General features: G+C 42.6%; 1 protein-coding gene across 1 annotated transcript in view; it reads left to right on the plus strand.

The window, feature by feature from the left end:
• riok1 (RIO kinase 1 (yeast)) overlaps positions 1–15,079 on the plus strand; it is a 51,285-nt gene that overhangs the window by 13,371 nt on the left and 22,835 nt on the right. Inside the window, exons 6-9 of the mRNA XM_063036582.1 lie at positions 232–324; positions 2,601–2,713; positions 3,486–3,566; positions 14,124–14,210. Coding sequence (XP_062892652.1) covers positions 232–324; positions 2,601–2,713; positions 3,486–3,566; positions 14,124–14,210 — 374 coding nt within the window. The remainder of the gene's footprint in view (positions 1–231; positions 325–2,600; positions 2,714–3,485; positions 3,567–14,123; positions 14,211–15,079) is intronic.

A 15,079-nucleotide genomic window follows, 5' to 3' on the forward strand; every position in this document is an offset into this window, starting at 1 on the left:
AGGGTAATGGGATTCAGCCAAAATGTATAGTAAATATGAAAGGCATGATCTTACTGTAATTTTCAGCTGAATCCCATTACCCTCCTCAAGGATTTGCATTCTTACCCAAGGTCATTTCTTGTTGCCTTATTAAAATCAAGGTCCAGCTTTGCTGAGAATGTTGCTAAAGTATCCTGAACAGTTTTTACAGATTTTTATGAAATTTGGCTTAATAGTTATGTCAATCTCTAGGTTTTGGATCCAAGAACTCGAATGATTCTGTTTAAAATGCTGAGCAGAGGAGTGATCTCTCAAATCCATGGATGTATCAGCACAGGCAAGGAGGTAATTCCCATTAAGAGTATCGAGATTCATTTCAGAAAGACAAATATAGATCAGTGATTTGAATGAGATGACTTTAATGTGCTTGGTAGGTCCCATGAGTATATAATAATATTTTCAGAATTATGTGATAGATGTAGTTAACAACTTATATATTCTGGACGTTAAGAAAATGGATGCAATTTGTGGAAATGCTTAGCAAGAAAGTCAGAAAGAAAGAAATTATGTTTCACGTTTAGTTTGACATGACTAATTTTGTTAACCAACAATTCTTAAAACTTTTCAAATTCATACATTTCAGGGAAATGCATGGCAGAAATGTGGCAAATGCTCAGGGAATATTTGCATGGTGTTCTGCATAGATTTGTTGAGTCAGGGTGGTAGGGTAAAATAACCATGGTGTACAAAGGATGTAGAAAACCTAGTTAAGAAGAAAAGAAAAGCTTATGAAAGGTTGGAGAAACTAAGTACTGTTAGAGGTCTAGAAAATTACAAGGATGCCAGGAAGGAGCTCGAATAAAATTAGGAGAGCTAGAAGGGCTGATGAGAAGGAATTGGCGAGCAGGATTAATGAAATCCTCAAGCGAGGGAGGAGATTACTGAGCCTCTGACGATGATCTTTGAATTATCAGTAGGGATGGGAGACACACCAGAGGATTGGAAGGTTGCAAACATTGTTCCCTTGCTCAAGAAAGAGAGTAGAGATAACCCAGGAAATTGTAGACCAGTGAGTCTCAGTTCAGTAGTGGGCAAGTTGTTGGAGAAGATCCTGGGAGGCAGGATTTATGATTATTTGGAGAGACATACACTGATTAGGGTTAGTCAGCATGGCTTTGTCAAGGGCAGGTCATGCCTGACAAACCTGATTGAATTCTTTGAGGATGTAACAAAACACATTGATGAAGGTAGAGCAGTGGATGTAGTGTATATGGATTTCAGTGAGGCATAGGATCCAGGGAGACCTTGCTTTGTGGATTGAGAATTGGCTTGCCCACAGAAGGCAAAGGGTGGTTATGGATGGTTCGTATTCTGCATGGAAAGCGGTGACCGGAGGTGTTCCACAGGGATCTGTTGTGGAACCTCTCCTCTGCGATTTTTATAAATGACATGGATGAGGAAGTAGAAGGTTGGGTTAGTAAGTTTGCTGATGACGGAAAAGTTGGTGTTGTGGATCGTCTGAAGGGTTTTCAGAGGTTACAGCGGGACATTGATAGGATGCAGAACTGGGCTGAGAAGTGGCAGATGGAGTTGAACCCAGATAAGTGTGAAGGGGTTCATTTGGTAGGTCACATTTGAAGACAAGAGTATAATATTAATGGTAAGACTCTTGGCAGTGTGGAGGATCTGAGAGATCTTGGGGTCCGTGTCCACAGGACACTCAAAGCTGCTGTGCAGGCTGACAGTGTGGTTAAAGTGTATGGTGTGTTGGCCTTCATCAATCATGGGATTGAGATCATGAGCCGTGAGATAATTTTACAGTTATATAAGACCTTAGTTAGACACCACATGGAGTACTGTGTTCAGTTCCGATCACCTCATTATAGGAAGGATGTGGATACTATGGAGAGAGTACAGAGGAGATTTACAAGGATGTTGCCCGGATTGGGGAGCATGCCTTATGAGAATAGGTTGAGTGAACTTGGCCTTTTCTCCTTAGAGTAACGGAGGATGAGAGGTGACCTGATAGATGTGTACAAGATGATGAGAGGCATTGATTGTGTGCATAACCAGGGGCTTTTCCCAGGGCTGAAATGGCTAACACAAGGGGGCATGGTTTTAAGGTACTGGGAAGCAGGTACAAGGGGGATATCAGTGGTAAGTTTTTTCACACACAGTGTGGTAGGTGTGTGGAATGCACTGCCAGCGACGGTGGTAGAGGATACAATAGGGACTTTTAAGAGACTCTTAGATAGGTACATGGAGCTTAGAAAAATAGAGGGCTATGCGGTAGAAAAATTCTAGGCAGCTTCTAGAGTAGGTTACATGGTCGGTATGACATTGTGGGCCGAAGGGCCTGTAATGTACTGTAGATTTTCAATATTGTATGTTCTAACTGAACACATTCATTTGACAGATGTTTTCATTGTACAGCAAGGTGCTTTATGCTCTCAAATGTTAGTATCTAGCTAAAAAGTAGGAATCATTGTCTTGCTGCATACATTGTGGGTCAAAAAATCTGGAGTCTTTTTTGATACAAGTTGTATTTAACTTGTTTGTTTTCTGCATGGTTGCTTCAAGCCTCCTTCACTAGTCAAATTTTGATCCTTTTTAACCAATAGGCAAATGTTTATCATGCAACTACAAACAACGGAGAAAACAGAGCAATAAAGATCTACAAAACTTCAATCCTAATATTTAAAGATCGTGATAAATATGTCAGCGGTGAATTCAGGTATGACATGTTGAAATATTGTGTATTAAAATTCCTTAAATTTGCACATCTGATATTTCATTTACAAACAATATAAAAGACACATCCTGCACCTCACTCGTTCTGTTATTCTGTTTTAGGTACTATAACCTTCTCTGTAATGTGCATGCTGTTCACATGATTAAACACTTGATATGCAAAGATCTCCGAAAATGGAGTCGACCAGTCTTCATTGAACTAGTGTGGCATATGAATTCTGCAGATGAAACGCAGGAAGTAAAGCAAATTGTCAGTGAAACATTCCAAATAATTGAATTTTTGAATAATACATGTAAATTTATATTAATATTTGTTATTATCATTTTAGTCATTGTTGTTATTGCATAACACATGATGAAGACAAATAACCTTTCCTTACCAGGACATCTTTCATGTGACGGGAGCTCCCAACCTGGGTCCACGGACGGTTAATTGTAAGGCTTCATGCCATAAAAAAGGTTGGGAATACCTGGTCTAAGAAATTTAAAACAAACTATTTCTTGAAGCTGCTGATATTATAGGCCATACCTATGTATTTGTGGCTTATTATTCTGCGACAGTATGAATACTAGTTTTCATGATTTAACATGTACAATAGGGCTACATTATTTAAAGAAAATTTTAAAAAGGCATTGAATAGTATAGAATGGAACTATTTATAACCTTTTATAAAAAGAAGTCCTTCTTTTGTAATGAAGGCTTGTAATTAAAGTTTTTGAGCACATTTTGTTGAAAGGGCAATTCTTTTTTTCAGATTTCGCCATGGTTACTGCAAGGGAAATCCAAGAAAGATGGTGAGAACGTGGGCAGAGAAGGAGATGAGAAATTTGATCAGGTACTGAAAACAACAATTTGTTGGAACTTTTAGGTGGGCTTGGTAATTTTTATTTAGCACATGAATGATTGCTGCAAGGTTCATAACTGTAGAGTCCAAGGCGACTGTGGATATACTTTAAAGTTGCTGGTGAACGCAGCAGGCCAAGCAGCATCTATAGGAAGAGGCGCAGTCGACGTTTCAGGCCAAGACCCTTCGTCAGGACTAACTGAAGGAAGAGTGAGTAAGGGATTTGAAAGCTGGAGGGGGAGATGCAAAATGATAGGAGAAGACAGGAGGGGGAGGGATAGAGCCGAGAGCTGGACAGGTGATAGGCAAAAGGGGATACGAGAGGATCATGGGACAGGAGGTCCGGGAAGAAAGACAAGGGGGGGGGTGACCCAGAGGATGGGCAAGAGGTATATTCAGAGGGACAGAGGAAGAAAAAGGAGAGTGAGAGAAAGAATGTGTGCATAAAAATGAATAACAGATGGGGTACGAGGGGGAGGTGGGGCCTTAGCGGAAGTTAGAGAAGTCAATGTTCATGCCATCAGGTTGGAGGCTACCCAGACGGAATATAAGGTGTTGTTCCTCCAACCTGAGTGTGGCTTCATCTTTAAAGTAGAGGAGGCCGTGGATAGACATGTCAGAATGGGAATGGGATGTGGAATTAAAATGTGTGGCCACTGGGAGATCCTGCTTTCTCTGGCGGACAGAGCTCTGTCCGCCAGAGAAAGCAGGATCTCACAGGTTGGAGGAACAACACCTTATATTCCGTCTGGGTAGCCTCCAACCTGATGGCATGAACATTGACTTCTCTAACTTCCACTAAGGCCCCACCTCCCCCTCGTACCCCATCTGTTACTCATTTTTATGCACACATTCTTTCTCTCACTCTCCTTTTTCTTCCTCTGTCCCTCTGAATATACCTCTTGCCCATCCTCTGGGTCACCCCCCCCCCCTGTCTTTCTTCCCGGACCTCCTGTCCCATGATCCTCTCGTATCCCCTTTTGCCTATCACCTGTCCAGCTCTCGGCTCTATCCCTCCCCCTCCTGTCTTCTCCTATCATTTTGCATCTCCCCCTCCCCCTCCAGCTTTCAAATCCCTTACTCACTCTTCCTTCAGTTAGTCCTGACGAAGGGTCTCGGCCTGAAACGTCGACTGTGCCTCTTCCTATAGATGCTGCTTGGCCTGCTGCGTTCACCAGCAACTTTGATGTATGTTGCTTGAATTTCCAGCATCTGCAGAATTCCTGTTGTTTGTGGATATACTTTGTATAGTGTCAATTTTTGTTTTCTCCTGAACATTCTGACAATTTGATGGTAGTTCCCAAATCTGGTCTCAAATGCTTTCAAACAGTAGTAAAGGATAAACACGAGATTTGTGCAGATGTTGGAATTCTCGAGCAACACTCAAAATGCTGGAGGAACTCAACAAACCAGGTCACATCTGTGGAGGGGAATAAACTGTCGATGTTTTGGGCCAAGACCCTTCATCAGGACGGGAAAGGAAGGGGCAGAAGCAAGAATAAGAAAGTGGGGGGAGAGGAGGAGTATAAGCTGACAGGTGATAGGTGAGACCAGGTGAGTGAGTTGGGTGGGTGGGAGAGGAGTGATGACGAAAGAAGCTGGTAGGTGATAGGTGGTGCAAGAAGTAAAGGAATGAAGAAAGAATCTCACAGGAGAGGACAATTCGTGATGGAAGAAAAGGAAAGAAGAGGGGAACCAGAGGGATGTCATGGGCAGGTGAGGATGAGGAAGGGAAAGAGTAACAAGGATGGTAAACTGGTTAAAACGAAAGGGGGGGAAATCAAGGTGCTGGAGCCTGGGCCTGAGAGTGAGGAATGGGCCAGTGTTCGGACATTGCTGGAGCAGACGTGGAGTGGATTTGAGGCGACGATCCTAGGTGAGGAGGAGTCGTCGAGTCAGTGGGGCCTGGAACTGAGAAATGTTTGACTGATTTAAGCACTGGGCCAGATTGGAAAGGTCGGATACATGCTGAATCGAATGGTGGAGCCGGGGCCCGTAAGTGAATTGAAGCTCCAGGGCCCAGGTCCGAGAGTGAGAAATGAGCTAGTGTTTTGCTGATTTAAGTGCTGGTCCAGATTGAAAAGCTCAGGGTGAGGGTGTTTGAAGGTCTTTTTTTAATGGGTTCTATTCGGTTTCTTTGTTTTGTGGTTGCCCGTAGGGAGATGAATCACAAGATTGTATGTAGTATACGTCCATACTTCAATAATAAATGTACTTTGAGTCTGAGGTGTTGCTCCTCCAACCTGAGTTTGGCCTCATCGTGGCAGTAGAGGAGGCTATTGACAGACATTTCAGAATGGGGATGGGAAATCAAATTGAAATGGGTAGCAACTATGAGATCATGCTTTTTGTTGTAGACAGAGTGAAGATGCTCAACACAGCAGTCCTCCAGACTGCATCAGGTCCAACCAATGTCGAGAAGACCAGGCTGGGAGCACCAGATACAATCGATGAAACTAATAGACTCTTAGGTGAATTGTCGCCTTACTTGGAAGGAGAGTTTGGAGCCCTGAATGGTGGTGAGGGAGGAGATGTAGAGGCAGCTGTAGCAATTATCATACTACATGGAAATTAGTGGAGAGGAAAAAATGGACATTGGAGTTATGTGGAGAGCTCCCTACAGAAAGCAGAGGCAAGGTAGTGAAAGATGTGCTCGGTGGTAGAAGCCCATTGGAGATGGTGGAAGTTACAGAGAATGATGTACTCGATATGAAGCTCGTGGAGTGGCAGGTAATGACAAAGGGAACCCGATGAATGTTTAATTTCAAAATATTGTTGTTTATCTACTTGATTAGAAAATGTAACCTTAACATGTTTTAAAATTTGTTGTTACCTCATAAAACATGTATCATTCATCTCTTTAAGAAAGGAGGAGGGCAGTAGAGGAAATTACAGACCAGTTAGCCTGACCTCAGTGGTTGGGAAGATGTTAGAGTCAATTGTTAAGGACGAGGTGATGGAGTACTTGGTGACACAGGACAAGATAGGACAAAGACAGCATGGTTTCCTTAAGGGAAATCTTGCTTGACGAACCTGTTGGAATTCTTTAAGGGGATTACAAGTAGGATAGATTGCAGTGGATGTTGTATATTTGGACTTTCAGAAGGCTTTTGTCAAGGTGCCACACATGAGGCTGCTTTCCAAGTTAAGAGCCCATGGTATTACAGGAAAGTTACTGGCATGTTAGAGCATTGGCTGTTAGGTAGGAGGCAGAGAGTGGGAATAAAAAATCCCTTTTCTGGTTGGCTGCCAGTGACTAGTGGTGTTCCGCAGCGGTCAGTGTTGGAACCACTTCTTTTTATGCTGTATATTAATGATTTAGGTGATGGAATAAATGATTTTGTTGCTAAGTTTGCAAATGATACAAGGATTGGTAGTGGGGTAGATAGTGTTGAGGAAACGGGTAGGCTGCAGCAGGATTAGGAAAATGGGCAAGAAAATGGCAAATGAAATACAATGTTGGAAAACGCACGGTCATGTACTTTGGTAGTAGAAGCAAATGTGCAGACTCTTCTAAATGGGGAGAAAATCCAAAAATCTGGGATGCAAATGGACTTGGGAGTCCTTGTGCAGAAAGCCCAAAAGGTTAACTTGCAGGTTGAGTCAGTGGTGAGGAAGGCAATTGCAATGTTAGCATTCATTTCAAGAGGTCCAGAATATAAGAGCAGGGATGTGATGCTGAGGTTTTAGAAGACTCTAGTGAGGCCTCACCTCGAGTATTGTGAATAGTTTTGGGCTCCTCATCTTAAGAAAAGATGTGTTGGGATTGGAGAAGGTTCAGAGGAGGTTCACAAGGATGATTTCAGGAATGAAAGGGTTATACAAGGAACGTTTGATATCTCTGGGTCTGTACATGCGGGAATTTAGAAGGATGGGGGGGGGAATCTCATTGAAACCTTTTTAATGTTGAAAGGCCTAGACAGGGTAGATGTGGAAAGGATGTTTCCCATGGTGGGAACCCTTGGACAAGAGGGCACAGCCTCAGGATAGAGGGGCATCCATTTAAAGCAGAGATGCAGAGACATTTCTTTAGCCAGACGGTGGTGAATTTGTGGAGGCCAAGTTGTTGGGTGGATTTAAGGCAAAGCTTGATAGGTTCTTGATTGGACATGGCATCAGAGGTTACAGGGAGTGGGGCTGAGGAGGGGGGGGAAAAGGATCAGCCATGATTGAATGGCAGAGCAGACTCGATGGGCCAATTGCCTAATTCTGCTCCTATGTCTTATGGTCTTGTATCTAAAGATGATTGTCCAAGTTATTGCTGTGACTTTTGAATAAACTCAACTTTGATTTCTTAACAATGTCTGATATTCCCAAGCCATATGGATATTGCTACTTAAGTCTGTGTGTGATGGTCTATATTTTTATGTCCTGTAGAAATAAACTGTCAATTACTTTTGATTACCCTAAATTCCAGTGTATAAGCTGACCCCCAATTTTCAGGGTTAAAAAAGTGACTTTTTCATGTTACCTTTGTATAAGCCGACCCTTTTTGTAGAGGTTTTTGATTTAACCAGAAAAGATCACAAGATCTCACATGCCGGTACTCAGCTTTGCTGGATCCGGAACCTGGAAATTTTGTGAACTAGTACCTGCTAAGAAAATTGGCCTACACATTGTAGAGCGTTATAAGCAAATTCTTAATAAATAAATCAGGAAGGGAAGTTTTGGATTTGGTTCCCAATGGTAAAGAATCCTCTGGAATGTAACCCCTGTGAAGCCATTTAGCACCCATCGTAATCTTGTTAAAACATAACACGGGGTGGTGGGATCAGTACGTGTACTCAGTATTGAGTTTGCGACCACCATGTACAAAAGATTAAAACAAATGCGATATGATGTTGGCTTCAAGCTGAAGGTTGTTGATTTTGCTAAAGGAACAAATGATTCTGCAGCTGCTAAGAAGTTTGGTGTAAACGAGAAAGAAGTGAGAGAGTGGAGAAAGGCAGAGGACACGCTGAGAGAAATGCCGAAGACGAAATGTGCAAACCGCAGGAAAACATGCCAGTGGCCAGAACTGGAAGGAAAAGTTTTAGAGTGGGTGAATCACCAGCGATCGTCTGGATTCATTGTTACCAGAGAAATGATTCGAGTTCAAGTGTTGAAATGGGCCGAAAAACGCCGTGAGGTCAGCGAAAATTTCAAAGCTATGCGAAGTTGGTGCACCAGATTTATAAATAGATGTGATCTTGTGTCGAGACAAAAAAACAAAGATTGCTCAGAAGTTGCCGAGCGACCTTGAGAGTAAGATTACAGCCTTCCAATCGTTTGTAATCAAGCATCGAAAGGCACATTCTTACCCGCTCTCACTGATTGGTAACATGGACGAGACACCAATGTTTGATGTTGCTGGCAACCGCACTGTCAATCAGAAGGGGGAGAAAACAGTCCTTGTCAAAACAACTGGACACGAGAAGCAACATTTTACTGTCGTGTTAACGTGTATGGCTGCTGGGACCAAACTACTACCGATGGTGATTTTTAAGAGGAAAACATTCCCAAAGAAAGAAAAATTCCCGCGGGGTGTTGTTTACTTTCAAGAACACGGCTGGATGGACGAAGCGGGTTGCTTGAAGTGGGTTAAAGAGGTGTGGCGTCGACATCCCGAAGGTTTCAGTAAGGAAAAGTCACTACTTGTCTGAGACATGTTCAAAGCGCACTTGTCAGGTGAGACAAAAGCAGCATTGAAAGCTGAAAATACGGACATTGCAGTTATCCCCGGTGGTTTGACGTCCGTGCTCCAGCCACTAGATGTGAGTTTAAACAAACCATTCAAAGAATTCATGCGTCGACAGTGAAACGAATGGATGATGTCTGGAAATCAGTCATTCACTCCAGCGGGAAATATGAGGGCCACATCTCTAGCTACAGTTTGTGAGTGGTAGTGCAATCGTGGGAGGAAATGAAGGCCAAGTGCATTGTGAAGGCCTTCAAGAAGGCAGCATCAGCAATGCCAATAAATATGACCTGTCTTCTGTATATTCGTTTTTCCAAAGTTGGCACCCTCTGTATAAGCTGACCCTTAATTTTAGGACCAAAATATAGGGCCAAATTCTCAGCTTATACACGAGAATTTACGGTAATTACTTTTGAAGTGCAGTTACTATCTGTAAGTAACATGATAACCTTAGCAACAAACACAAAATGCTGAATGAACTCAGCACGTCAGGCAGCATCCATGGAAATGAACAAGCAGTCGATGTTTTGGGCCAGGGTGCTTCTTCATGACCTAGTCCTAGTCATAGAGCACTACAGCTCAGAAATGGGCCCTTCAGCCCATCCTGTCTGTGCTGAACTGTTGTTCTGCTTCATCCTATCTACCCACACAAGGTATCCATACCCCTTATCCATGTGCTTGTACAAATTTGTTGTAAATATTGAAATCAAATTCTCATCCACTTCTGCTGGCAGTTTATTCCACGCTCTCACCACCTCAGGTTCCCCTTAAATATTTCACCTTTCACCCTTAACCGATGACATCTCGTTCTAGTCTCACCTAATCTCTTTACCCCTCATAATGGTTTATACCTCTATAAATTATCCCCTTATTCTTCTGTGCTCCAAGTCCTTACCTCTTCAACCTTTCTGTATAACTCAGGTCCTCAAGTCCTGGCAATATCCTTGTAAATGTTCGTCTTTCAATTTTAGTGATATCTTTCCTGTAGGTGGGTGAACAGAACTGCACACAATACTCCAGATTAGATGTCACCAATGTCTTGTACAACTTCAAGACAACATCCTAATTCCTTTACTCAATACAGGTTTCCCCCGCCATCCAAAGGTAGAGCGTTCCTATGAAACGGTTCGTAAGCCGAAATGTCGTAAAGCGAAGAAGCAATTACCATTTATTTATATGGGAAAATTTTGTGAGTGTTCGCAGACCCAAAAATAACCTACCAAATCATGCCAAATAACACATAAAACCTAAAATAACAGTAACATATAGTAAAAGCAGGAATGATATGATAAATACACAGCCTATATAAAGTAGAAATACCTTTCCATGATCATTACTGCACTGTTCACCGAAGCGAAAATCTCACGCAAGCGCCGTCAGCAGAAAATCTCACGCAAGCGCTGTTGGCAAAAACAGGGCGCAAGCGCTCTCCAGTAACCTTTAAGCTATGAAGCTCCCAAATCATACCAAATAACACGTAAAAATACACAGCCGACATAAAGTAGAAATAATGTATGCACAGTGTAGTATCACTTACTGGAATTGGGAAGACAGCGCAGAGCACACTGATGATGGTGTGTTAGACTGAGTCGTCGCAGGTTGAGTGGTGCAGTGGCCCCCAGCCTCCAGGCCGCCGACCCCATACATTGCCGCGAAGCATGCAGGGCTCCAGCGGTAGCCGGGACACATCCAGCCCATCTTTAAGAAAAAAGCCGAAATAAACATGCTAATTAATTAGGTGCTGCCCGGCACGTAATTGTCGGCAAAGATTAGAGGCAATTGCCGATTGCATCGCCTTTGATCTGGGCCAACATTTACGTGTGGGGTGGCACCTAATTAATTAGCGTGTTTATTTTGGCTTTTTTCTTAAAGATGTGCTGTGTGCCTCCCGGCTACTGCTGCATTCTTCGCGAATCGGTACAGTATCTGTCCGTGGCCTGGGTGTTGGGGTGGTGGGACACTGGGGTGTCATCTCGTCGTCTGTTTCCATTAGAGCAGGCAGCTCATCTTCTCCTATGACTGCCCGCCTCGATGTCAAAGGTTGAGGTTCGTTGTCTGCTGTGGCTGATGTGGAAGGCTTGCTTGACTGCTGAGCCTTGCGCATTTTTCTATCACACAGTTCTTTGTAAGGACTCAAACCATCTTGTAAATATCCCCTAAACCTATGAACCCTTTCAAAATTAAAGTCGTACCTTATCATTGCAGTGAAAATCTCACGTAGTTGCTTCACTTTTGCTACTGCATTCAGTTTCGATTGTTACTACTGCATTTGGTTTCGATTGTTATCCTTTCCTCTTCCAATTGCATCAGCTCTTCATCTATCAGTTCTTGGTCATGGGATGCCAAAACCTCTTCAACATCATCTTTGTCAGCTTCCAAAGCCAAACTCACTTTGTCCTTACTTTGTTCACCACGATCGAAACGCTTAATTATGTCTAGTTTTAAGCTAAGTGTAACACCCTTACAAGCTCTTTTAGGCTTTTCCGACACCATAGAACCCATCTTGCAAACGGCTGCTCACAGGCACGTGTTAAAGCAATGCAGTTCCGAATCCGGGGGAGAGTGGCTGCTCGGGGCGCGTGCTGCCTTTTATCGCCACTGAGTTTTTTCGCGTGCTGAATTTTTTATCGCACGCTGCTTTTTTTTCATAACAGTGAGGTTTTGTGAAGCGAACACCTGAAAAGCAGGGGACACCTGTACTTTTATTTATGCAGGCCAATTTGCCATAAAACTCTCTTTATGATCCTGTCTACCTATGACACCACTTTCGAGGAATTACGGATCTGTATTCCCAGAACTCTTTTGTCTACTGCACTCCTCAGTGCCCTGCCATTCACTGTCTAAGTCCTACCCTGGTTTGTCCTCCCAAAGTGCAACACCTCATACTTATTGTTAAATTCTATCTGCCTTTTTGCAGCTGGTCCGGATATCTCTGCAAGCTTTGGTAGCCTTTCTCACTGTCCACTACTCCCCCAGTCTTGGTGTCATCTGCAAATTTGCTGATGCATACATCAGGATGCTCTCTATCAACTACAATTTGGCATTCAATACTATCATCCCCTCCAAGCTAATCAATGTCAATAATCAGCTCCTTGGTCTTGCTGACATTGAGTGAGAGGTTGTTGTTGTGGCACCATTCAGCCAGATTTTCAGTTTCATTCCTGTATACTGATTCGGCCAATAGCAGTGGTATCGTCAGTGAACTTAAATATGGCATTGGAGCTGTGCTTAGCCTTGCAGTCATATGTATAAAGCGAGTAGAGCAGAGGCCTAAGCACATAACCTTGTGGTACACTTGTGCTGATGGGAGATTGTGGAAGAGATGTTGCTAATCTGAGCTGACTGATGTCTGCAAGTGAGGAAATCGAGGATCCAATTGCACAGGGAGGTACTGTGGCTAAGGTCTTGAAGCTTATTGATTAGTTTTGAGTGGATGATAGTATTAAATGCTGAGCTGTAGTCAATAAGAGCATCCTGTTAAGTGCATCTTCGCTGTCCAGATGTGACAGGGTTGAGTGGAGAGCCAATGAAATGGCACATGCTGTGGACCTGTTGTGCTGCTGGGCAAATTGGAGTGGATCCAAGTCACTTCTCAGGCAAGAGTTGATAATGTTTCATCATAAACCTCTCAAAGCACTTCATCATAGTGGATGTAAGTGCTACTGGAGAGTAGTCATTGAGGCAGGTCACCATGTTCTTCCTTGGTGCTGGTGTAATTGAAGCCTGTTTGAAGCAGCTGGGTGCTGCAGGGTGCTGAAGTGAGAGGTTAAAGATAACAGTGAACACTTCAGCCAGTTGGTCGGCATAGGTCTTTAGTACTCAGCCAGGTACCCCATCTGGGCCGGATGCTTTCTGTGGGTTCATCCTCATGAAGAATGCTTTCTCGTCGGCTTCAGAGACTGAAATCACAGGGTCATCGGGGACTGCAGGAGTTTGTGAAGATTCCTCAATGGTCAAAGCAAGCATACTGATCCTCTGTTGTCACAATTACGGCAAACTCAGGTTGGAGGAGCAACACCACACATTGAAAGTTCAAAGTGCATATATTATCATAGATGGAGCTATATATATTGAGCTCTTCGGGAAGTGAGGCCCTCTCATCAGCTATGTTGCTTGGTTTCATTTTGTAAGAGGTAATGGCATTCAAGCCCTGCTGCAACTGTCGAGCATCCTTCGTTGATTCAGATTTGGTCCAGAATTGCCACTTCACCTATGAGATGGCTTTCTGGAGATCATTCTGGACTTCTTGTATCATATTTGGAAGAAGTCATAAGATGTTTTTTGAATTTAATGATGTGGCCTCTCTTTTTTAAAGATAGTAGGTTCAATCATGCCAAATAATTCTTCCAGTTGAAAATCAATAAAGAAAAAAGAAACTACAAAAGTTGGAAATCTAAAATAAAAACTGGGCGTGCTGGAAGTATTCAACATGTCAGTACAATTTCTGGAAAGAGAAACTGACGTAATGTTTTAAGTCAAAGAATTGTTTTAGGTCGGGTCACATGTTTCAGGGCTCAAAAATCTGGGAGCATATTACAATAACAATTGTTCCAGTCATTGTGATGTGGCCCATGAAGTAATTCAAAACCTTGGGGACAAAACCCTAATTATTTGACACAACATTGGTATTCTCTTAGACATCATAGAGATTGATATCAAATCTGCCATTTACATTGTTGGTACATAAGCAATAGATGCTAACACTTAAATGTGATCATGTTATATATTATTAATTCAGACAAAAGCTGATGACCTGTTTTAAATTAGCAGAGAGTATTTCAATACGTATGCTGAATGTATTCAGCACATTCGAGTTGTAAATGTTCCATTTAACAAAAGTAAAATGTAATACTGTTCATTTTTTGTTATAGGTTGCAGACAGCAGAAATACCTTGCCCGGAGCCAATCATGCTCAGGAGTCATGTGCTTGTTATGGGCTTTATTGGTAAAGATGACATGTGAGTTTTTTTTCTGTGGAATTAAAGCTATTAATATTGAAAATCGATAAAATGTTTAAAAGAGAGCCTTGTTGTTGTGTTCCGTAAATAAACTGGGTTATTCTGATGGGTTTTGTATGTGAGGAGTGCTAAGGGTAAAGTATAAATTTTACAGGACCAGACAAGACCCATTTGTAGAATTGAAGATCTGCTCAGAAACTAGCTGTATCCCTTAACCAAGCTGTTTCAGTGCCATTACAACACTGGGATCTACCTGACAATGTGGTAAGTTGTCCATTTCCCATGGACCTATGCCCTTGTCTTCCTTGGTGATGAGGATGCAGCTGATGCACTCATCTGGATGTGTGCAATACATCTCATCGTACTCTGGACTTGTGCCTTGTAGATTATGGAAAGGCCTTGGGCTATCTTGAGTCACTAGCTACATCTTCCCAACCACTGAAATCAGGCTAACTGTGCTATAAGTAAGGCTAACTTTTCTTCTATCTCTCCCTTCTTAAAGAGTGGAGTGACATTTGTACTTTCCCAGTTCTTCGGAATCATTCCAGAATCTAGTGATTTTTGAAAGCTCATTGCTAATGCCGCCACAATTTCTTCAACTATCTCTTTCAGATCCTGGGTGTAGACCATCTGGTCCAAGTGACTTATGTACCTTCAAACTTTTCAGCCTCCAAAGCACCTTCTCCTTAGTTATAGCAACTTCACTCACTTCTTCCCTCTGAACTCTCAAATTTCTGACAAACTGGTAGTGACTTTCACAGTGAAGACTGATGCAAAATAGTTATTCATTTTGTCTGCCATTTCTTTGCCCCATTACTATCTCTCCAGCATCATTTTTCAGCGATCCGATATCCACTCTTTTAGTATCT

This window comes from Mobula hypostoma, chromosome 1 (genome assembly GCF_963921235.1).
Source record: "Mobula hypostoma chromosome 1, sMobHyp1.1, whole genome shotgun sequence".
In the NCBI taxonomy this organism is placed as follows: domain Eukaryota; kingdom Metazoa; phylum Chordata; class Chondrichthyes; order Myliobatiformes; family Myliobatidae; genus Mobula; species Mobula hypostoma.